General features: G+C 40.3%; 3 protein-coding genes across 5 annotated transcripts in view; 1 reads left to right on the top strand and 2 right to left on the bottom strand.

Moving 5' to 3' along the window:
* Positions 1–3635, top strand: part of rabgap1l (RAB GTPase activating protein 1-like) — a 124559-nt gene extending 120924 nt beyond the window's left edge. For all 3 annotated transcript variants that reach the window (XM_084548759.1, XM_084548758.1, XM_084548760.1), the window contains 2 exons: positions 50–250; positions 807–3635. In XM_084548759.1, the coding sequence (XP_084404885.1) occupies positions 50–250; positions 807–968 (363 nt within the window). In that variant the 3' untranslated portion in view covers positions 969–3635. The remainder of the gene's footprint in view (positions 1–49; positions 251–806) is intronic.
* Positions 3636–5444: 1809 nt separating this feature from the next.
* LOC311491125 (interferon-induced protein 44-like) lies at positions 5445–11594 on the bottom strand (the record flags this gene model as incomplete). The annotated part of the gene is made up of 8 exons (XM_084548987.1): positions 5445–5485; positions 7528–7711; positions 7796–7896; positions 8025–8196; positions 8291–8443; positions 8526–8721; positions 9065–9116; positions 11123–11594. The coding sequence occupies 8 exons, from the start codon at positions 11592–11594 to the stop codon at positions 5445–5447; spliced, it is 1371 nt and encodes a 456-aa protein (XP_084405113.1).
* Positions 11595–16649: 5055 nt separating this feature from the next.
* LOC311490517 (interferon-induced protein 44-like) lies at positions 16650–22286 on the bottom strand (the record flags this gene model as incomplete). The annotated part of the gene is made up of 7 exons (XM_084548046.1): positions 16650–17543; positions 18624–18724; positions 18810–18978; positions 19074–19226; positions 19312–19507; positions 19848–19899; positions 21815–22286. 7 exons carry the CDS (start codon positions 22284–22286, stop codon positions 17346–17348), a joined length of 1341 nt encoding a protein of 446 aa, XP_084404172.1. The 3' UTR covers positions 16650–17345.
* Between the last annotated feature and the right edge of the window lie 2261 nt (positions 22287–24547).

The raw sequence follows: 24547 nt of genomic DNA, 5'->3' as shown, positions 1-24547 counted from the left end.
TCCTCCTAAGTCTGCTAAACAAACTGCATCCTCTCCTGTCCCGGTGCAGAATAAAGTGATGGGCTGCGACCACTGCAGGGACCTGTTCGGCACCCTGGGGTCCCTCCAGGCTTCGTCCCCCGGCAGCGACAAGACCTCCAACGAACCGCTGGACGAGGAGAAGGACGGGCTGAAGGAGCAGCTGAGACAGATGGAGCTGGAGCTGGCGCAGACGAAACTACAGCTGGTGGAGGCCAAGTGTCGCATCCAGGTCAGCAGCAGCGTGGGCTGATGATTATCATCATCAGTGACTTCTCCCGGGGCGTTGCACCGAGCGCGGAGGAGCAGATTTAGGAGAAATGTCTGCATCTTATCAAATATTAGTTTATAGCCCGTTAGCATGCTAATATTTATTAATTAATGCTAAACACAAGGCACAGGTGAGACTGGAGGGATTGAATAAATTAAAATGTTGGCCAGATGAAAAGATACAGAGCATACAAATGAACCTGAGCCCATGACATAAAAAAAAGTATGTGCGCCTAGGTGACTCTTCATACATATTTACTCTGCAGGGGTCATATATTTTATTATATCAGAATAGACAGGAGCATTGACGGAGACCTTCGTCTGTTTGAACTGTGAATCATGTACTGCATGACTGCAGATGTGTTTTGCAACATGGCCTGCATCAAACTGCAGAGCCGTGTGACACAGGAGAGTGTGTTTTAAGATGAGCTTTAAAGAGAAAATCGTCTTCCCCCTCCTCCTCCTCCTCCCCGCTCCTCCCTCTGACTGAATCCTGCTCCTTTATTGTCGCTCTGCAGGAGCTCGAGCATCAGCGGGGAGTCCTGATGAACGAGATCCAGGCCGCCAAGAACTCCTGGTTCAGCAAGACCCTGGGGTCTCTGAAGAGCTCCGCGTCCTCCTCCTCGTCCTCCAGCTCTACGTCCCAGACCCCATCCTCTCCAAAGGAAGGGGCTGCTTAGATGATCCCCCTACCCTCAACCCTCCATTCCCCTTTCTTTCCCTTGCAGGATGCACACTAGAGCTGAACAACACACGCTGAAGAAACGAGCAGCCGAAGAATGCAGTATTCCTTTTTCCTGCAGGTGGCTTTAGCGGGGCTCTCTGGCTTCCTGGACTGCAAATATCTGAAAGGATAAGGACAGAAGAAGAAGTAGAAGAAGAAGGCGGGCCCCTGACCAGCCTCCTGTCTCTGAGTGAACCATAAAGAGTCTTTTGACTTTCTCTGCTTCACAGGTGATGAGACAGGTGAGGGTGAAGCATCAGTGAGGCCTGATGTGGGTTTTAAGTTCAGGTTCATGCTGACGATCTGTCTTCTAGGTCGGTTAGCGCCACCCTGTGGTCAGACGCTGCAGCTGCAGGGATGCTGCCATTTGATCTGCGTGAAATTAGAACTAAATCTGAATTCAGTCTCACTATTAGGACAATACTTTTATTGATACTAGTACAGCTACATCACAGAGGTATTTTAACGTTACCATATAAAAATATCTCAGCGCAGCGACGCTCCAGCTCTCTGAAAAAGGAATACTGCATAGGAAGAGTCTTAAATGAGAACAAAACAAAGTGGTATTCTTTATAGTAATATAACGTAAACCATGTTGTCATATAAATATGTATAACTAATTATTGATTCATTTTTTTTTGTTTGTTTTTTTTAAATAATCTTGTACAGTTCTTTAAGAGAAGAAGAAGAAGAAAAAAAAAACACAAGGAAAAGTTCTTTAATTTCTTTTCTACTGTTTGGAAATTTGAATGTCATCTCTCTAGATGTTAACGTAAGCACAGTGTGTGATCGATCGCGTCCAGTCCAAACGCTGAAGAGCCAAAGTGACAACCTGCCGAAGAGTTTTTGTTAACTTCACACTTTTTTTTTTTAATAATCCCGACCCCAGCTCCTGCCTGTAAGTAATGTTTTAACTGTTTTTTCTTTTTTTGTTTTTCATGCAGCTGGAGTCAGATTATGAAGCTATTATCATGTGAAACGTTTGTTTAGCTGAGTCTAGTCCTTCCTTTTAATACTTTTAACGATTCTGTGTAATTCATAGTTGATTTAAAGTAAGCTGTGGCGACGGCTTCAGGCATTCAAAGTAGATTTAACTGGCTGCGTTTCATTTTTTATTTTTTATTTTTAATTTGTCAAATCTGTTGATCTCGTTTTAGGCTAGCATTTTAGTTTGCTCATTCAATAAATGACACAGAGCCGTAAAACAGTCCCAGTAAACACAGACAGACTGAGAGGAGGACCCTAGATGCCAGAGTCAGTGCATTAAACTTGACACAGAGCACAAGTCATCCCTTAAATCAACATCGTTTTCATTAAGAAGGAAAATAAGTTGTAATACCGCATTGCCAAACGGTCCAAAACAGGCATTTGAGCAACCGTGCCAACGCCCTCCTTGAGCTTTGTTGCATGAAAACTATTTACTTTTTTAATTAACACTTTACACAATGAACAGCAGAATCTATACAGAGCTACACACAGTCTTAAACACTTTTTTTTATCTCACTTGTAGTCACTTTATTTTTAGCTGATGGCTGATGATTCCACATTCAAAAGAAACTTCTGATATTTAATGCTTATTAGTCTGCTGCTTGATGAATATAAAGGAGGTTTGATTTTTGTTGACATTAAGCCATAAAGGTCTTTGTGTGGCGTTAAAGCGTGTTAGTCAGCTGTGTTAACAGGTAAAAAAGCTGCAGCGTAGGTGCCAATATCCCTCCTTTACCCCCCAAGCCTGGTTGACACTGAGCTCGGCCTTTGGACTCGGACCAATCCCTTGATTTGTTTTTTTGTGTGTGTGGATGTGTGTGAGTACATGTGTGTTCTGCACTGCAATCGGAGCGGTCGAAGTCGAACTGTTTCCTCTTCACGTGGCTGCCTTCTCTGTCGATGACTGAAGCAGTCGCCTTGACCGGAGAAAAGCCAATCCGACTGCTTCGGGGCTGTTTGAGAGCATCAGCTGTGCCATAAGAGCCTCACCTCTGCTCCCTCTCTTTCCGCTGGTCTTCCTCTGAGCTCCCAACAGTCCGCACTGAACCTCGTTGTGAAAGGTCAGCCCCGCGCGGAAACCTCTGGCCGTGGCCAACTCGACCGGAGGACATGCATGCAGAAGTTGACGGACCGAGTGTCACTGAGTTCCAGGTGTGTTTTGCGTTTCCAGGACATTCCTCCTTCACCGTCGTGCATCGTTCTTGTTGGTCAGTGTGTGAAAGCTGTACAACCAGTTCAATGTTAACTGTGGCCAAGTCAAAGACAGCGCCCCCTTGTCTATTATGTGCACTAACCACAGCGTTGATATTTTAAACACTATTTCGAGATGTGTTCCTTTAGACGTTTTTATTATTTTATTTTTTTTTGTATTATTTTTTATTTTTTTTTTTTAATTGTCGCTGAGAGGCCAGCTGCCAATTTATAATCCACTCTAATCCAGTTGACTTCAACGATGCAAAAGCAGGCGGTGAGTCGGATTACAGCTGTAACGTGTGCGTTGTGTAGTTTACAGTTTGTTGTAACACCACGGGGAGGGACTCCCATCACTGTTTGCTGTACAGTTACTGTCTGAGCTACATTAATAAATTACAGTTTTTATGTTCATTCGCTTTGAGCTTTTGTTGACAAAGATAAATTCAGATCTGTTTATTGTCTTTTAATGAACTACAAATGACACCAGACATTTTTTTTTAATTGTTTCAAAGGAGTTAGCCTGCAAATAAAGCCGGGGAACATTTCTACTTTTGACTAAAACTCGTTTCATCTGGACAAACGAAATGAGTGCCTATACACAGGATGAATAATTATAATTATAGCATTGACTAATAATAACGTTTTACAGCACAAACACTTTGACTTAATTGCTAGTGATACTGTAACAATAATGATAATGTAGCAGAACTTATATTTTAATCAACAGACAGTAAAAGAAATGTTTTAGGCATATATTGTAAGAAACTAAAGAACAAGCATCACATGTAATGCCCCTCTAACAACAGTTACACTTAAAAGCGAAGAAGCAGTCAAAATTACTACATCTCCCAGCAGTACTTGGGGTACTTGGAGCTCTCCAAGAGTGGGAGGACAAATGGTACATTCACATGCTCCTCATTTATTGTTCTTTTGCTCCAAACATTTAAGCCAGGGGTGTCAAACATACGGCCCGGGATCAAAAACCGACCCACCAGAGGGTCCACTCTGGCCAGAGGGTCCAATCTGGCCCACGGGATGAATTTGCAAAGTGTGAAAACTACATAGAAAACATTCACTGCAGTTTTTCCACTAGTGGCCACACGGTTTTAGTCAGAGTCGCAGACATAACACAACACTGAGACCAGAACTAAACAGTAGATGGCGGCAATGCATTGAAAATGCAGCTTTTCTAGGTTGTTCATAAAATGTTTCTTAAAAGGGTAGTTCATTAAATGTAAGCATTATCATGAAGTACTTTTGCTTCTTTTCACTAAAATAAAAATAAAAATCTTATTGTTTTTGTTATTTACAGGTTATTATGCTGTTAAGTTACGTGGCCCCTGAACTAAAATTAGTTTGACAACCCTGGTTCAAACAATACAGTAATATCCAATAACAATGAAGAGCAAAGGAATGGATTGGAGGAGATTCATTTCAACTCAACATTAATACATTTTATACAATACAAGGCTACTCTGAATAGTTTAAAAGAGACGGCATATTGTCAGAGCTTCCCATAGGCCGCACATGTCAAACATGCGACCCGCCAGAGGGTCTAATCTGGCCAGAGTTTGCAAAGTGCGAAAATGACACTGAACACTGCAATTTGTCAGTGAAAATAACTTCTGTCCCACATTTGTCAACTGTTTTAGTAAGAGAAGTGGACAGAACACAACACTGAGACCCAGGACTAAACAGCAGACAGCAATGTGCCAAAATTGCACGTATTTTTCTTAAGGAATTTGAAGGATAGCTTATTAAACTCAAACATTCTCCTAATTTACTTGTTCTACTTTGCACTAAAACAAATGGTAAACATCTGGAGTTGTCGTTACTTATAGGTTATTATCTTACTGGAGCGTCCTGCTTGAGATCAAATTGGGCTGTATGTGGCCCGTGAACTAAACTGAATATAACAACCCTGCAATAGACCCCTTTTGTGTTAGTAAACATGATGACTTTTCTAATGGGCGGGGCTTAATTGGAGGCAAAACAACCCACAGGAATACTAACATGGACTTGCAGCTTCTGTCGACTTTGTTTTTGACAATGGTGGAAGAAAACATGGTTGTTTTTTTGTTTTTTTGTCAAAATATGTACGATCACTCACTCCACATGACCGCGAGTGTTATTTGAAAAAGTTAACATTAATAGACGGGACCATACTGGCCGAACCGTACGCAATAACACAATGGATGGAGGATGTGACAGGAAACCAAGCACTAAAAAGAAAATGGGGGTATATAAATCCTTAGATGCCTATTATTGTGTCCTGGATGGTCATGAACAAGACTTAATGTACAAAAATTTAACAGAGGAGTTTTTTGTTACATGAGCCGAAGTTAGCTAGCGGCATGGCCTGACAACAAACCTGCATCAGGCTTGGGTTATTGTGAACAAAACCGACGGCATGGCTGGTTAAGTAACCTACATCTAGTAATTGTCAACCAAAGAGTTAACTACCTGCTGGTTATACCTATATGCGATAGTTACAGAGGCTAATCAGTATGTAAACGGAGGCTATTACATAAGCCAATGGCTAAGATGCTAATGTAAAAGCAAAATGATGGTAGCTGTGTTGTGTTTAGCAAAATATGAAATTAATGAAGCAAAGTATCAGCATAGCTCATTATTCTAACATTAGCTAACTTTCTAGTGGGAGCATAGACTGTATATAAATATGGACAGCGTGTCTCCACTTCCTTGTATTGGCAAAATTACCGCTATTTTCCCAAATAAACTGGCTCCAAAGTCACCCGAGGCACCGTGCGTATCTCCATCAACTAAAATGGACCTATGACCTATATATTCTATATATAGAATAAAAAGATTCTATATATGAGCTATCAAATGCTATTGCTAATGCGGAGGCAGAAACAAGCATTTTTGATGATCGCCTCGGTCCACTCCTCTCATTTTTATCGCGTTAAATCAAAGGTTTCTATCATCTTTTTGACTCAGTGGTATATGATTAAGTTTCAGTTTGGAGCTGTTAACCCCACTTCTCAGATTCTGGCACCCTACAACACAGCAAGATGACATTTTGAGCATCAGCGACTGTGGTTTCTGCCTCCAGCTAACTGCCATGATGTAGTCTTGACATAGGACGTAAAAGGATCTATATGAGTTTATTCTGAAGAATATTCTGGACAGTGATTCTCATTTATTTGGATAATTGCAATAATAACAATGTACATTTGAACAAATCAAGCATATTTCGCCACTCGTGTAAATATTAAAAAATAAAAAACAAAGTTATATTTAGAAAAAAAATAAATGTGCATTAACATAGTCTATCATGCAATGAAACAAGATTAAATATTATATATATCCATATATCAATTGACAGCAGTGACTAGCCAAATTTGGAGGGGGCGAGCAACTGTAGCAACAATCAGAAAGTATCTCATAGCAAAAAGGAATATAGTAAACATATAGTAAACATCATATTAAAAGATATGATTACAGTCCAATAAAACAAGCAATCGATAGAGAGGATGAACGCCACAAACGTCTTCTGTTAGACTTCTGCTGGATTCAACACTAGACTTGGTGGAAGATTTTGTTTTCAAAAATGTAGAATTCTGATTTCTCTAGCACCCCTGCGACCCTCCAGAGGACAAGTAGTTACAGAAAATGAATGAATGATTATTCTAATTTATGATTTGGAGCATGTATACACGGAAGTATTTATCTAGCATCCATGTAAACAGTGAGGCTATAGTCTTATAATCAGAAGTATCGTCCATGTCAACCTACTCAGTGATGCAGGTCAGAGAAAAGAGATTCACATCTGAAGTCAATTCTCTTTCACAAGATCCTCAACAACCAGTCAACTCCAAGCTCAAAAAAAAACAAGGAAGCCTCCAAGTAGATTTTCCAACAATCCAGATAAAAAGGCACTTGTGTATAGTTTAAACGCAACAGCGCATACAGAGCTGCTTGTTGTGGAAAGTCCCAGACTTGTGATAGAAAAAGTTACCAAAGCTACTATATATATATATATATATATATCTATATATATATATATATATATATATATATCGCTGCAGGACATTTTGAGGAACATTTCATTATAAGAATAAGAAAAACCTTTGTTAGTCCTGCAATGGGGAAATTGCAGTTCACAACAGCTTACAGAAAGATGCAGAATAAAAAAATAGCAAGAGCAAAAAGGGTAACTATAAAAGATAAATAGTGGAACAGAATCAGGTAGAAATATTGCACAGATTGAGTTGTAATATATATGGGTTGAAATGTAAAATGTTTTTACACTTATGGTGTAGTACTATTGCACATATAATGTATGTGTACATGATATTATATAAGTGTACATGACATATCGTTCAATCTGTGGCTAAGGTCATCAAAGTAGTCATCAGCGATGCGAAGCATCTGCATGACGGTGCTGAGGAGCAGGATGTCACAGTTCATGTCCAACTCCAACTCTTTGCTGTAGTTCTTGACAGGAAGGACACAGGACAGTGGAACACCGAGCTGAGCGCTGACCTTCTCCACCTAGATCACAAAAGACGACATAATAAATACTTTCTAACTAAAAAACACATTTTCTTTTTCTCTGTTAAATCCTAAAATCCTTACCATCTCTTTAATATAGGCACTGGTATAAATGTTTCTCAAGTCCTGTTTCACCAGAGGGCAGGCTTCGTCCACTTTAGTGAGCAGGACCAGCTGAGGAATCCCTGGAGACACCAGAACAGAACGAACATTTACAGAATTAGGTCAGTTTTTATAAACTGAGCTGTAAAGTTTTGAGATCTCACTTAACATTTCATATTTTTCTTGCAACTGAAATTAAACCTGTACTGACCCATTGAGTTGATCTGACTGCGGATGTCTTTCAGCTTCTCCTCCAGCTTTGCAGGCATGATGGAGATCTTGCAAGCATCAATGACATAGGTTACACAGTGGATTTCGTCCTTGAGCTCTGGAGCCGTCAGATAGCCATAGACTACCGGATACTTATCAGCATAGGAGTTGAACTGAGTCAAACAATAGAGGAGAAAGGAGGGGACAGTTGGAATTAACTAAAGTTAAATCAACGTGTCAAACATCTTTCTTGATTAAATACTGTACCTGATGACGGTCTGGCAGATAACCTTTAACAATGTTTCTGACGCAATCTGTATTAAGCCCCGCTCCATCACTTTCCTCCAGTCCCATGGTATCACATAAGATGATTGGCAGAGCTTTGCCGTCCCGCCCATCTTTCAGAGTGTAGGTGCGAAACTACCGGATACAAAGTCATGGAGTGACAGATATTCATTTTAAGATCACCATAAATAGAAATCATTAGCATGATGGCACTAACCTGTGTGGTGAGGCTGGTGGCAGAGCTGCCAGACATGGCCTGGTTGCTGACATGTCCTCTGAATACAGAGTTGACAGAGTTAAAGAAGCTGGACTTTCCAGCTCCAACTGGTCCAACGAGCAAAACTCGAACCTGGGTCACCGACCTGTCCGTGGGTTTGTGGGTTTTAATTTTCTCCATCAGCTCTGTCCTCTTCCTGTAGAAATGAGGAGATAAAGACTTTTTATCTTGTGGAGATGGTTTTGATTGTAACAGAGTTTTGATCATGGTCAGCTAACATATGATATTAGTAGCTGTGCTCCCAGGAAAACATGACAAACAATTTTATTGTATAATATTTTAAATAGACATCAGTATAATCTAAAATGACCAGTATATTGTGTCCAGTCATACCACATGGTGCAATTATCATGCTGACACGATTAAATAGTTAATAATTATTATATAGTATAATGTATGTATAAACTATTATAGTGTATGTATATTGTAGAAAGCAATGAATGTTAATGACGTTGTGCAGCATGGTAGCTCAGTCTTACTCAGAGGTCCAGGTCATAGTCCTCCATGGATTCTCAAGTACAGTGGTGTCTTCTGAAAAGCAAAATAATTACATTTAATTAAAATGAATAACAAGATTACAAAACTTACACAATTTAATTTTTGTGATGGTTTAACATGCAACGTGTACAAGTCACACACGCCATCACTCTGTGTGTTTACATCCCCCCACGAGCAGGTGCCATTGTTGCTTGTGACGTCATCCACACAACAGTAGCCAGACTTCAGACTCAGCTTCCTGATGCCTTCATGTTGAGACTTCAACCACGTAACACTGGACTCTTAACGGTCTGCTTTCGTCCAGTATGTGGATTGTCCTACCAGGACTAATGACCTTCTATATGCAAACATGAAGGATGCATACAAGGTTACACCTTTACCACTGCTGGGGAAATCAGACCACAATCTGATCCTTCTCCAACTTCACTACAGGCTGCAGGTTGCAAGACAATCCACCACCAAATGCTCTGTCAGGAAATGGTTGCCTGAGGGAGAGGCAAATCTGAAGGACTGCTTCCAGTCCACTGACTATGCAGGATCACTGGATGCACCACCAACTACATCACTACATCAACTTCTGTATGGATGTTGTTGTTCAAACCAGAATTGTGTGTTGCTTCCCCAACAATAAGGCCTGAATCACCAGCGACATCAAGGCCCTTCTTAACCAGAAGAAGAAGGCTTTTAAGGACGGTGACCAAGAGGAGCTGAAGCACATGCAGCTGGAACTCAAGGTCCGGAAGGGCAAAGGAGATACATAACTAAGGTGGAGCAGAAGTTGAAGGATGGCTGCACTAATGAGGTGTGTCTCACATTTGGACAGGGGGAATGCTGCTGTGAGGATTATGTTTTTTTGGTGCATTCAACACCATCCAGCCCCTGCTGCAGAGAGACAAGCTAACATAGATGGGAGTGGACTCACATCTCACTTCCTGGATAGCGGACTATCTCACTGGGAGAACTTAGTATGTCAGTTTGGAGAATTGCATGTCCGGGACTGTCGTCAGTAGCACTGGAGCACCACAGGGGACTGTCCTATTCCTCCTGTACACCTCGGACTTCAAGCACAACACAGAGTCATGTCACCTGCAGAAGTTCTCAGATGACGCTGCAATTGTGGGGTGTATCAGGGATGGACAGGAGCAGGACTACAAGAATCTGGTCAACAACTTCATCTCATGGTGTAAACCAACTTCTGATCAATACAGCTGAAACCAAAGAGATGGCAGTGGATGTCTGGAGGTCCAGGCCCCACCTGTAGCCAGTAACCATCAGCAGGGAATGTGTAGAGGTGGTTCAGACCTACAAGTACCTGAGTCTACAGCTGGATCACAAACTGGACTGGTCATTTCCTCAGGAGGCTAGGGTCATTTAACATCTGCCAGAAGCTGCTGGACATGTTCTACCAGACTATCATTGCCACCTTCTATGCTGTGGTGTGCTGAGGAGGCAGCACTAAGAAGAAGGACACCTTGTGGCTGGTATAAGCTGATATAGAAGGAGGACTTTGTGGTAGGGGGGCAGAGCTGGAGTCCCTGACATCGGTGGCAGATGACAAAACACTGAACAAACTCCGGTCCATCATGAACAATGTCCACCACCCTCTACAGGACACCATAGTCAGACAGAGAAGCTTGTTCAGTGACAGGCTGCTGTCTCTGTCCTGCTCCGTGGACAGGTCGAGGAGGTCCTTTGACGCCATATGACTCTACAACATCTCCCTGTGAGGAAACAACTGGACTGTGGTCATAACTGTCCCACATTAACTTTCAGTTAAGGTTGTTAAATTGTGTCCTGCATTTTTTAGAGATACTGGAGGGAGGCTAGTCTTTTAAGTTTAGGGACGATCCAAATATCCAAATTATTATAAAGTTGTTTGGAGACAGGATTTAAAAAAGAAATAAAATATAAAAATGTATTTCTGCTTCTCACTCCCAATAATCTTTATATACTAGATAAAATTGTTTGCTTTTAAGTATTTAAACAATACTAAACAAAGATCTGCAGAAAAAAACTGTGATCGTTTACAGTGAACTTACCCTCCACCTTGTAGACTTCACACTCAGTCAGGTTCAGGTTATTTCCGTGCATTTCTGCAGCGTTGAAGTTGTAATATTTCCCTGGACTGCTATAAACTGCAGCTTTGTTTCCATGGACTAGAACCAATGCTTCTCCAAAATAAGGACCAGAGTTATTCATCATTCTCACTGCATATGCAGGTTGAGTGACTGGATATTTGAGGAGATTTTCTCCTTTGAATGTGAAAAGAAAGGCCTGGTCATCATGGACGTACTGTCCAGACTGACTAAAGGGTTGTTTGGTGTAGCCTCCAAACACAAAGCCAGAGGCGTTATAGCCCACAGACACAGTGGGAAAGCGGTTGTCACATCTCTGGTGGAAGGCTACATTGGTGTATCCATGGACGCTGGCCTTGTACAGCAGCTGTAGTTTGACCCTTCCCAGCTGAGAGCAGATTGTTCTCTGCTGGTTCACTGTTAGCCGAGGGTTCATAGTGGAAAATTGTTCTGTTGAGCGTCGAAAGGATCCTGATCAAATATCTTGGAGTCTAAAAAAAAACAAAAAAACAAAACAAAAACGCATTAAAAAAGTATCTGGACTAACTATATCAACTAGTTTTCACCTACTCTTTATCTCACTGGACAGGAAATTAGCACCAACAAAATAAAACCCATTATACATAATACCACAAACAGCATGATAATCTGAATTTGAGTTTAATTCCTACAATACCAGTTTTTATATAACATATTAACATATTATTTTGAGATTTGAGAGCTTTGTTATGACTTTTTTTTAAATTGAGGCAAATGGGCTTCCATTCTTCTGACAAGAAAAACAAGATTTACCACAGCTTCATCTTACATGTCAGCAGAGCAATAGCATTAGATTTCACATCAAGCTGACAACACATGAGCCTCACCTATGATTAAACTACACCAAATATTTCTCCTACATTACTCTGAATTCAACACATTTTAGAATCATTTTGTGACTATTATTACATGTACAATATTGCCAAAAGTATTTTGCTCATCTGCCTTTACACGCATATGAACTTAAGTGACATCCCATTCTTAATCCATAGGGTTTAATATGACGTCGGCCCACCCTTTGCAGCTATAACAGCTTCAACTCTTCTGGGAAGGCTTTTCACAAGGTTTAGGATCTCTAATTCATCCCAAAGGTGTTTTATCGCGTTGAGGTCAGGACTCTGTGCAGGCCAGTCAAGATCTTCCACACCAAACTTGTTCATCCATGTCTTTATGGACCTTGCTTTGTGCACTGGCACGCAGTCATGTTGGAACAGGAAGGGGCCATCCCCAAACTGTTCCCTCTAAGTTGGGAGCCTGGAATTGTCCAAAATCTCTTGGTATACTGAAGCATTCAGAGTTCATTTCTCTGGAACTAAGGGGCCAAGCCCAGCACCTGAACCCCCCCCCCCCCCCCCCCCCCCCAAACACACACACACCAAACTTCAAACTTGGAACAATGCAGTCAGATAAGTACCGTTCTCCTCTCCAAACCCAGATTCGTCCATCAGATGCCAGATGCAGAAGCGTGATTTGTCACTTCAGAGAACGCATCTCCACTGCTCTAGAGTCTGGTGGCGGCGTGCTTTACACCACTGCATCGGACACTTTGCATCGTACAGTATGGCTTGGATGCTGCTGCTTGGCCATGGAAACCCATTCCATGAAGCTCTCTACGTACTTGAGCTAATCTGAAGGCCACATGAACCTTCAGGTCTGTAGAGATTGACTCTGCAGAAAGTTGGCGACCTCTGCGCTCTATGCATCTCAGCATCCGCTGACCTGTCCTGTCCAAGTGTAACACTTCTTTGAGTAGTTTGGAGTAGTGATGGGCAGTCGACTCTTTTCTGAGAGCCGGCTCTTTTGCCACAGCTCCCAAAGAAGAGTCGTTTCCCTCGGCTCCTGAACGGCTCTTTATTTAGTATCGTTTATAGCTTAATATTTTAACCCAACACAGCAAATACATATGGTTTGTGTGTTGAGAAACCCTTTAGCATTCAATGTTTTTATGAGAAGCCTAATAATTGTCTCATGTTGTGCCATTATTCTGTTACAAAAGCTTTCTTACTTTTGTTTAATATTTCAGTAAAACTTTAATAGTGCAAACAAATGAGCAAAACACTGCAATCAAATCCACACAAGCCAAAACAGAACCAAACAGCAAATGTCCTTGAGCAGGTTTGTGGTGGAACCTGCTATTAATATTATTTTCATTTTGCAGCGAAGGCTCTGCCACCCCGATTGTCTTTAAATTTCAGCCTACTCTTTTCCTCACCGCTGTCTGCTGTCTTACTCTGTCAGCCACAGCATCTATCCCCCTCTCACTGCTTTCACACAATGGTATGAGCCAAAGTCTTCACATGTGATTGGCCACTCCTGTCCTTGTCGTCACGGGAGCAGCGGAGATGAACGAGCAAAAGGAAAAAAATAAATAAAAAAGTGGGGAGCCGGCTCTAGCTCGTTCGGAATCGGCTCTTCGGATTCACTACCAAACACCGGTTCTTAGATTCGGCTCGTTTGCGCATGACACATCTGGAGAGCTCCACCTCGGCTCTTCAGCTACACCCGTGATCCGTGTACGGAAAGTATATTTCCTGTCCACATCCTGCCCTCCATGTCCTCACACTTTTCTTTTAAATCTTCGACTTGCTTCTTGAGGTCCGTTACCGTAGTTTGTACTACAGGTCTTTTACTTCCTCCTTCAGCGATGATTTAAAATCCTCCTCCAAGCGCACTCATCCTTTCTCCTGTAATAACTGACGACATATCGTTCCTCAAAGAAGAGAGGATGCCAGCTTTGGTTGTTCAGGTGACCATGCTCTTGCTTAATCCAGGTACAGGTGGGGTCAGGTCTGATATTTGTCTGGATTTTTAGCCGAGGAGGTTTTAGATTTAATTGTGTTTTCGGAGATTTGCTACCATCAGCGTCGGTTCTGCAACCCACTGACCTCCCCGAGTGGTGTTAAAAGTAACCACATTTAGTTTGTAATTTCAAGCGTAGATGTAATATAATATATATTAATAGTCGAGACAAAAGGTGCCTCTTACTACATTGCGGCTCCCTAGCGCCCCCATGAGAACTTGCTTTGCCAAAGTTTCATTTCAGTATGACGATCCTTTCTCTTAAGTTTCTGTTTCTGAGTAACGGGAAGGATGAGGCACATCCATAAACAAAACGTTTCTTCCACCATCACACTGATTTTAACACACTATAGAAACATTTTCAAAATCTAAATAGCCTACCATGTCTCTGCTGGATTAAATCAGCGAGCAGAATTTAACTAAATGACATGACACTGCACATACATCACACAGAACAAACTCCCCAAGTATTACTGACAACGTTGAAATATACAGCCCTTTAATATTTAAAGTCTTACCTCCTTCTCTTCTGTCTGCAGAGATGAGAGTAGTTATAGTCTGTGGGCAGCTGGACAGATGTGTACCAGTCAGTCTCCAGTCAGCACTAATGAAAGTGATGAGATTGCTTCCTAGATTCAACTCTTTCTCTTGCATTGCTGTACCTAGTTCACTATTTCCCCTGTAGTAACAACTTAACCCTTTATAGGGCGCTCATTGAAATATTTGGAAATTCAAATTTCAACCCCAGAGTGTTATTGTAGGGCATAAGAAGACTTTTTTTGTTTACTTTTGTAAATTTTTCAATTTTTTTTAAATTTTCATGTAGAAAATCAAGGTTAATGAATCAACCATATATGGTTCCTTGTCCTTAAGTGGTAAACAAATGTAAACATGGATTTTAGACCATTAGAACATAAGTGCTGATTCAGGCACTCGTCAACAGACACTTTATCACATTAGACAACATTAGGCCACTTCTTCTTGGTACCTAATAAAGCAGTTATGCTCAGCGTTCATGAAGAAGTGGACCTTGCAGACCACATTTGACCCTGATTTAACCTGAGAATGTTGCCTTGATCTTCACTGATTTGTTGGGTGAAAACCACATGCTTCTCAACCTCACTGAGAGGCACAGGAACACAATTTAAAATGTGTACTGAAGTTACTGAAGTGTTTTTTGGTCCTATAAAGGGTTAAATGTGAACTCAAGCCATGCCAGTCTTAAGGCTCTTTTAAAGTACTGCGGGACATAAACGCTGTAACCTACGTACGTAGCCTATGCCGGTGGGAGCCATTTATACCTGTACGCTTGTCAGTCTGGCTCGCTCTGTAACAACACCACCCAAACACTAGTGGGCGCTGTGTCTAGCCAGTCAGGTCCATTTTGGTTTCTACGTCCAGCTTCACTTTCAACAATGGCGACTGAAACGTTCACCAAAATTTCACCGAAGACAAGTCATACAATGTTTGTATCTCTAAACCTCCTCAGTTAACCTTTCCTGTTCCATCTGTATTGATCCAAAACAAACAATTCGAAAATTGCGGAGATGGAGAAGCAGCCAGAAATACTAAAGTGGAAACATGCAATCAGTCAGACTTTATTTGTATAGCACTTTTCATACAAACTGTACCACAAAGTGCTTTCTACAGTAGACCCACCTACACCTCCCCTCCCCCCTCCCCCAACACACATACGCACACACGCACACACACACACACACACACACAATTTAATAATGCACAAAGCACTACAAATTGGAACAGCATTCATCGAGGCTGGATAAAACCAACAACAGCACAGTAAAATCAGTCAATAAATATAAATTCCAAAGTAGAAGAAATTAAATAAAACATAAGATCCCAAAATGAGAAAAATCAAAAAGAAATACAAAAAATGCTAAAAGGGAAACAAGAGAGAAAAAGATAAAATTACGTTAATAACAGGATAAGAGTGCCAGCTACTAACACATAAGACCACAAAGTGAACAACCAATCACAGCTGTTGTGCTCTGCGTCGCCGCGGCGCGTAGTTACATTTCTGGGGAGGTGTAGGCCTACGTCAGTTATGGCACTAGGGTCCATGTAGGGGCCTGCGCTGTCGCCATAGCTTCTGCATCAACTTAACACAGAAGTCTAAACCGCCGATTACACCCGCTGTTAGTTGAGCACACATAATCTTCTCTTAATTTTTATGAAAGTCGACTTTCAAAGTCGTGAAAGTCGAGCGCACTAAGTCAGATTCATTGACAGAAATTAGTGGCTGAAATGAAGTTGTAGTAAATCCTACAAAACTTGTTCATAAAGCAAACGGTTCCATGTTTAGTTCACCAAAGAGTATTAAACACAGTCTTCAGACTGGATCTTATAAACTTATCTTATAAACCTATAATGATCTTATGTAGTGTCACACAATAAGCACAAGAACTGACAGTTTATTGCAGATAATGAATATTTATCTGACTGGTTTGATACAGATAAATGGGACAAATGTATGACATGTGAATAATCATTATAATCAACAGCTAAATATGTAATAATAACATGTTAGGAATAAAGAACTGTCAAACTGAATCTAGAGCGTAAAACACATTAACATGAACAATGAAGAACTCCCATCTCCAATACTACACTTCTTCTTTTTCTGTTATATATATATATTTTTATTATTATTATTTATGACATCTAAAGTGTAATACTCTAATTTATGATTTGGGGCGTGTGTACACACCAGTATTATCTAATGATTTCATCCAGCATCCATGTAAACAGTGAGGCTATAGTCTTATAATCAGAAGAAGTATCGTCCATGTAAACCTACTTAGTGATGCAGGTCAGAGAAAAGAGATTCACATCTGAAGTCAGTCTTACATAGATTGGTTTTCCAGAGCTGAAGAGACGAAGAACTGCAGCAACAAAATAGACTAAAGCAGAACAAGGAAGAAGGAGGCCTCCAAGTAGAGTTTCTAACATTCCAGATAAAAAGGAACTTGTGTACAGTTTAAATGCAACAGTGCATAGTTATTTGTTCTGGAAAGTCCCAGACTTGTGATAGAAAATTTTACCAAAGAAAATCACAGCTCAAAGATAATTATATTTATTTAGGTAATGTAGATATAATAGCTACATAACCTACTCAAAATGATCTATGCCTGCCCTAAGTCACTTCTCTTCTTATAGTTCTCCCCAACAAAAGCCGTATGAATATCCATGAATAAGATAACCATTATATTGTTGTGATTACTTTAAAACCATAAACACAGACATAGAGATTTGAGTTGGTCACTGTTTATTATTGTAGAGATGCTGAACTAGTTATACTCAGCTGCAAGACATTTTGAGGAACATTTCATTACATAACTGAACATGACGTACTGCTCGGTTTTTCGCTAAGGTCATCAAAGTTGTTATCAGCGAAGCGAAGCATCTGATTGACGGCGCTGAGGAGCAGGATGTCACAGTTTATGTCCAACTCCAACTCTTCGCTGTAGTTCTTGACAGGAACGACACAAGACAGTGGAACACCGAGCCGAGCGCTGACCTGCTCCACCTGAATGACAAAAGACGACATAAAATTAAAATAAAAACAGTAACATATTGGAGGAAGTATTCCAACAGTGGGCTGCCCGGAGAGCAGTTTAGGGGTTAGGTGCTTGCTAAAGGCAACTCAGCCATGAACATGGGGGGAGGTGAACCTGGGACCCTCAGTTTAAATGTATAGTTACGTAAACTGCATGATGGTCTGAAACATCTGAGGTTCCTATTGAGCAAATGATTTCACCCTCTGTCTACGATGCTCATCGGAAAAACACTTTTTCTTGATTGAATCTGATGTGTCTTTCTCAGAAGCATGGAGACTCCTTTTTGAAGGAGGCTTTTTGACATGTGCAATTTGTGTTGTTTTTTACTTGTCATGTCCAAGGAGTAATTCAGGACTGTATTCCAGTCGCCAGCACAAACAAATATACCCTCACTATAAGAAACAATTTTGTCCAAGAGCTGAGTAAAGACTTTTTTTCACTTACACACACTTACATACATAGCAAATGTGACCAATACATTATCAAATTGTATCTTCTTTCGTTGTCTCCTTCTTCCTTAATTAAGTTGAAATTCAAAGACTTAGACACCATAATGGCCACTCCACTCTTCCTGCTATTTTTACAGGAGCTGTAAAAAGAATTCAAGTATCCAAACCTCTCCAACTTATTATGTTCTTCATTAGACATGTGCGTTTCCTGGAGCATTACAGCCTGTGATTTATCCTTTTTTAACTTTGCCAACACTTTGCTTCTCTTAATTGTATTACTTAGGCCATTTACATTCAAGGATGTTATCTTTAAGCCATCTGACCGTGACATATGCATCACATATAAGGTTGGTCTCCCCCAGAAAAGAACACAGAACAGTAACAACCATAATTATTTTACAAAAGAAAACATAATAAATACTTTCTAACTAAAAACCAACCTTTCTAACTTTTTTCTCTGTTAAACCCTAAAATCCACCTGTCCAGGGTGTACCCCGCCTTTCGCCCAATGACAGCTGGGATAGGCTCCAGCAGCCCCTGCGACCCTTAACAGGAATAAGTGGTTACAGAAGATGAATGAATGAACCCTAAAATCCTCACCATCTCTTTAATATAGGCACTGGTATAAATGTTTCTCAGGTCCTCTTTCACCAGAGGGCAGGCTTTGTCTACTTGAGTGAGCAGGACCAGCTGAGGAATCTCTGGAAACACCGGAAGAAAAAGAACATTTACAGAATTAGGTTGATTTTTACAAACTGGGCTGTAAAGTTTTAAACCTCTACTGACCCACTGAGTTGATCTGACTGCGGATGTCTTTCAGCTTCTCCTCCAGCTTTGCAGGCATGATGGAGATCTTGCAAGCATCAATGACGTAGACTACACAGTGGATCTTGTCCTTGAGTCCTGGAAACTTCAGACAGCTATAGCCTGGATACATACTGGCATTGGGGTTGAACTGAGTCAAACAGTTGAGGAGAAAGAAGGGGACAGTTGGAATTAACTAAAGTTAAATAAACATGTCAAACATCTTTTGTTGATTAAATACTGTACCTGATAACGGTCTGGCACATGACCTTTGATGATGTTGCTGATGTCGTCTGTATCAAGGCCCGCTCCATCACTTTCCTCCAGTCCCATGGTATCACATAAGATGATTGGTAGAGCTTTGCCGTCCCGCCCATCTTTCAGAGAGTAGGTGCGAAACTGCCGGATACAAAGTGATGGAGTGACAGATTTGAATGATTTTCATTTTAAAATCTCCATAAATAGAAATCATGATGGCACTAACCTGTGTGGTGAGGCTGGTGGCAGAGCTGCCAGACATGGCCTGGCTGGTGACATGTCCTCTGAATACAGAGTTGACAGAGTTAAAGAAGCTGGACTTTCCAGCTCCAACTGGTCCAACGAGCAAAACTCGAACCTGGGTCACCGACCTGTCCGTGGGTTTGTGGGTTTTAATTTTCTCCATCAGCTCTGTCCTCTTCCTGTAGAAATGAGGAGATAAAGACTTTTTATCTTGTGGAGATGGTTTTGATTGTAACAGAGTTTTGATCATGGTCAGCTAACATATGATTTTAGTAGCTGTGCTCCCAGGAAAACATGACAAACAATTTCATTGTATAATATTTTTAATAGACATCATCATAATCTAAAATGACCAGTATACTGTGTCCAGTCATACCACATGGCGCAATTATCATATTGAAATTATTAAATAGTCATTATTATATATTATTATGTCTGTATAAACTATTATAGTTTATGTATATTGTAGAAAAGTAATGAATGTTAATGACATCGTACAGCATGGTAGCTCAGTCTTACTCAGAGGTCCAGGTCATAGTCCTCCATGGATTCTCAAGTAGAGTGGTGTCTTCTGAAAAGCAAAATAACTTTAATAAAATGAATAACAATATTACAAAACATATACAACCTATTTTTTGTGATGGTTTAACATGCCTAAAAATCACCAGTAGAATTTCATGTCATATCTTATCCTCATTATGAGTTCCCAGCTTTAAATTGTGCTCACATCAACATTAAAGCTGTGATATAGACTGAGGTGCTTTAAAACCAAATTAATATAACTGTCTCACGTTAACTTTTAGTCAGTGTTGTTCAATTTTATATTAATGTCCTGTGTTTTGATTCTTCACACTATCAACTCTTAAATACTCGTCCGACAGATAGTGTAAATACACTGCCTGGCCAAAAAAAAAAAAAAAAAACGGTCACTAGCTTTGATTACAGCACACATTCACTGAGGCATTGTTTCAATAAGCTTCTCCAATGTCACCAGATTTATTTCCATCCAGTGTTGCATTCATTTTTCACCAAGATCTTGTATTGATGATGGGAGAGTCTGACCACTGCACAAAGCCTTCTCCAGCACATCCCAAGGCTTCTCAATGGGGTTAAGGTCTGGACTCTGTGGTGGCCAATCCATGTTTGAAAATGATGTCTCATGCTCCCTGAACCACTCTTTCACAATCTGAGCCCCATGAATCCTGGCATTGTCATCTTGGAATATGCCCGTGAACATCAGGGAAGAAAAAATCCATTGATGAAATAACCTGGTCATTCAGTATATTCAGGTAGTCAGCTGACCTCATTCTTTGGGCAACATGATGTTGCTGAACCTAGACCTGAGCAACTGCAGCAACCCCAGATCATAGCACTGCCCCCACAGGCTTGTACAGTAGACACTAGGCATGATGGGTGCATCACTTCATCTGCCTCTCTTCTTACCCTGATGCCCCCATTACTCCAGAGTCCAATCTTTATGCTCCCTAGCAAACTGAAGCCTTTTTTCCGGTTAGCCTCACTGATTAGTGGTTTTCTTAAGGCTACACAGCTGTTCAGTCCCAATCCCTTGAGTTCCCTTCACATTGTACGTGTGGAAATGCTCTTACTGTCACTATTAAACATAGCCCTGAGTTCTACTGTTGTTTTTCTTCTATTTGATTTCACCAAACGTTTAAGAGATCACCGATCACAATCAGTCAAGATTTTTTTCCGACCACATTTCTTCCTGGAAGACGATGGTTCTCCACCATCCTTCCAGTTTTTAATAATGCGCTGGACAGTTCTTATCCCTATTTTAGTAGTTTCTTAAATCTCCTTAGATGTTTTCTCTGCTTGATGCATGCCAATGATTTGACCCTTCTCAAACATCTTTTCCACGACCACAGGATGTGTCTTTAGACATGGTTGTTTAAGAAATGAGAAGCTACTCATTGCATCAGTTGGGGTTAAATAACTTGTTGCCAGATGAAAGATAATCACCCATGCAGTAATTACCCAATAGGAGACTCGTACCTATTTGCTTTGCCTATTTGCAACTTTTTTTTGGCCAGGCAGTGTATTTTCAGGCTGTGTGATCTGAACACAGCAATAATAACTGTTTGAGTCTTTATGTTTCATATTTACATTTTTTTATAATTTAATGTCCACTTTTAATAATTTTTCATATGCCCCAGTTTTGCTTTAACTCAGTTGTTTTGTTAGAGATAAAGGAGGGCGGATATTCTTTTAAGTGAAGGGACGATCCAAATACAATAATAAAGTCATCTGTGGACTGGATTTTAATAAATATAAATATAAAAAATGTATATCTGCTTCTCACTCCAATATTCTTTATATACTATCAAAGACAAAGTTAGTTGTTTTAAGTATTTAGGCAATACTGAACAAAGAACTGGACTATAGACTTTAGGGATGTACAGTATTGATAATAACAAATGAACTGTGTCAGAGAACAGATCTGCAACAACAAATTATAATGAACTTACCCTCCACCTGGTAGACTTCACACTCAGTCAGGTTCAGGTTATTTCCGTGCATTTCTGTAGCGTTGAAGTTGTAATATTTCCCTGGACTACTATAAACTACAGCTCTGTTACTATGGACTAGAGCCAGTGCGTCTCCAAAATAAGGACCAGAGTTATTCATCATTCTCACTGCATATGCAGGTTCAGTGACTGGATATATGAGGAGATTTTCTCCTTTGAGCGTGAAAAGAAAGGCCTGGTCATCATGGATGTACTGTCCAGACTGACTAAAAGGTTGTTTGGTGTAGCCTCCAAACACGAAGCCTGAGGTGTTATAGCCCACAGACACAGTGGGAAAGCGGTTGTCACATCTCTGGTGGAACGCTGCACTGGTGTATCCATGGACGCTGGCCTTGTACAGCAGCCGTAGTTTGACCCTTCCCAGCTGAGAGCAGATAGTTCTCTGCTGGTTCGCCGTTAGCCGAGGGTTCATAGTGGACAGTTGTTCCGTTGAGTGTCTAAAGGTTCCTGAACAAAAATTCTTGGAGTCTAAAAAAAAAAAAAAAAACAACAACAAAAATGCATTAAAAAAGTATCTGGACTAACTAATTTTCACCTAATCTTTATCTCATTGCACAGGAAATTAGCACCAACAAATAAAACCCATTATACATAATACCACAAACGGCATGATAATCTGAATTTAATTCCTATTTGAATCAGACCCAAACACTAAGTTACTTTATATAATGTGTCAACTAACAACCAGAGTATAACAAGATCACAAGAGATTTCAAGTGTCCTTCCTAGAACACAGTACTTTAACTACTTTAGATCCTCCTTTCCATGTTGGTTTCAGTTTCCATTTTTCAGAAACTAGCAAATATATTTAATAGCCACTGTGACAAAGGATGACTAATTATTTCATAATGAGAGACCATTTATACCAATGTGATGAAAAAAAGATCAAGAGCAAGACACAATGTGGCTGTTTTAACATTATTTTGTCATTTTAGAGCTTTGTTACGACTTTTTTTTTTCCAGTGACATTGATCTAAATAGTTTTCCATTCATCTGACAAGAAAAACGAGATTTGCCAGCTTCATTTTACGTCAGCAGAGCAATAACTTTAGATTTTATGACAAGCTGGGCCTCAGCTATGATTAAACTACACCAAATATTTCTCCTACATTACTCTTACATTACATTCCTCTGGTGGATTAATGACATCACAATACTAGCCTTTAATATCACACACACGCGCGCCCAAACTTCTGAATACTAGTAGCTCAGTTAAACATGCAGCCTTTACATGTTTTCTTTACCTTATAGACAGTTGATGGCAGGTGAGCAGAGATCCAAGTAGTTATACTGTAGACAGATATGTGCCACTCAGTCTACAGCCAGGAAAAGAATCACAGTGCAAGCCCTTTGTCAGCTTTTATTTGTGCCCTCGTCAGTTTCACTTTTGTTTCTGTAAGGCTTGTTCCTACGAGTCAGATTCAATAAACCAACAATAAACAGAAGAAATAAAAGATGCTGCTGACTCTTTATTGCAGAGTGTGAATATTTAACCGAGTTGTTTGAGACTTATAAGATAAATGGGACAAACATGTGTCATCATCATAATCAACAATTAGGAATAAAGAATTATCAAACACAATCTAGAGTTTAATGCACACTACAACAGCCTCAGGCAGTTTAGACGTCTTCTTCTTCTTCTGTAATATTTCTGGCAGATTTAACTCTGAACTTTGACAGAACAACTAAACACGTGTTAGATGTTCCTCCATTTTAGTAAACAGGACCAGCTGAAAAACAGCACAAGGTGTTGACCTGGCCTCCAAACTCACTAGATCCCAAACTGATCAAGTATCTGTGGGATGATCCACAGAGGCCCCTCCCCTCAAAGGCCCCCCACTAACTACATTCTGTTGCACAAGGGAGACCCGCACAATATTAGGAACGTGGTCATAATGTTATGCCTGATCGGTGTACATGTGAATAATTACCATGTGAATATCAATACAAGGCTAATCTGCCATCACAATATGAATCTGTACTTCTCTTAGTGAAACACCTCAATTTATTATCAAAAAACAGGGATTACACCATGTAACCCAACATTCGTATTATTTTGTGGGGTACGTTACAACTGACATAAACAAATTTTGAGTCATTTTGAAAAGTCATTATTTTGACACAATAACTTGTTTTCATTATGACTCACGATCCTCTTTAAGTTTCTGTTTTAGACTAACTGAAGGATGAGACACATTGATAAACCCAACGTTTCTTCCACCATCACACTGATTTTAACACACTATAGAAACATTTTCAGAATCTTAATATCATGTCTCTGCTGGATTAAATCAGTGAGTAGAATTTAACTAAATGACATGACACTGCACATAAATCACACAGAACAAGCTCCCCAAGTATTACAGACAATGTTAAAACATACAGCCCTTTAATATTCAAAGTCTTACCTCCTTCTTTTCTGACTGCAGAGATGAGAGTAGTTATAGTCTTGGCAGCTGTACAGATGTGTACCAGTCAATCTCCAGTCAGCACTAATGAAAGTGATGAGATTGCTTCCTAAATTCAACTCTTTCGCTTTCATTGGTGTACCTAGTTCACTATTTCCCCTGTAGTTTGAAACAACTTAACCCTTTATAGGGCGCTCATTGAAATATTTGGAAATTAAAAATCTCAACCCGAGTGTTATTGTAGGGCATAAGAAGACGTGTTTTT

Source organism: Chelon labrosus, assembly GCF_963514085.1.
Source record: "Chelon labrosus genome assembly, chromosome: 7".
NCBI lineage: Eukaryota > Metazoa > Chordata > Actinopteri > Mugiliformes > Mugilidae > Chelon > Chelon labrosus.
This window is presented reverse-complemented; position numbering and strand designations above follow the sequence as displayed.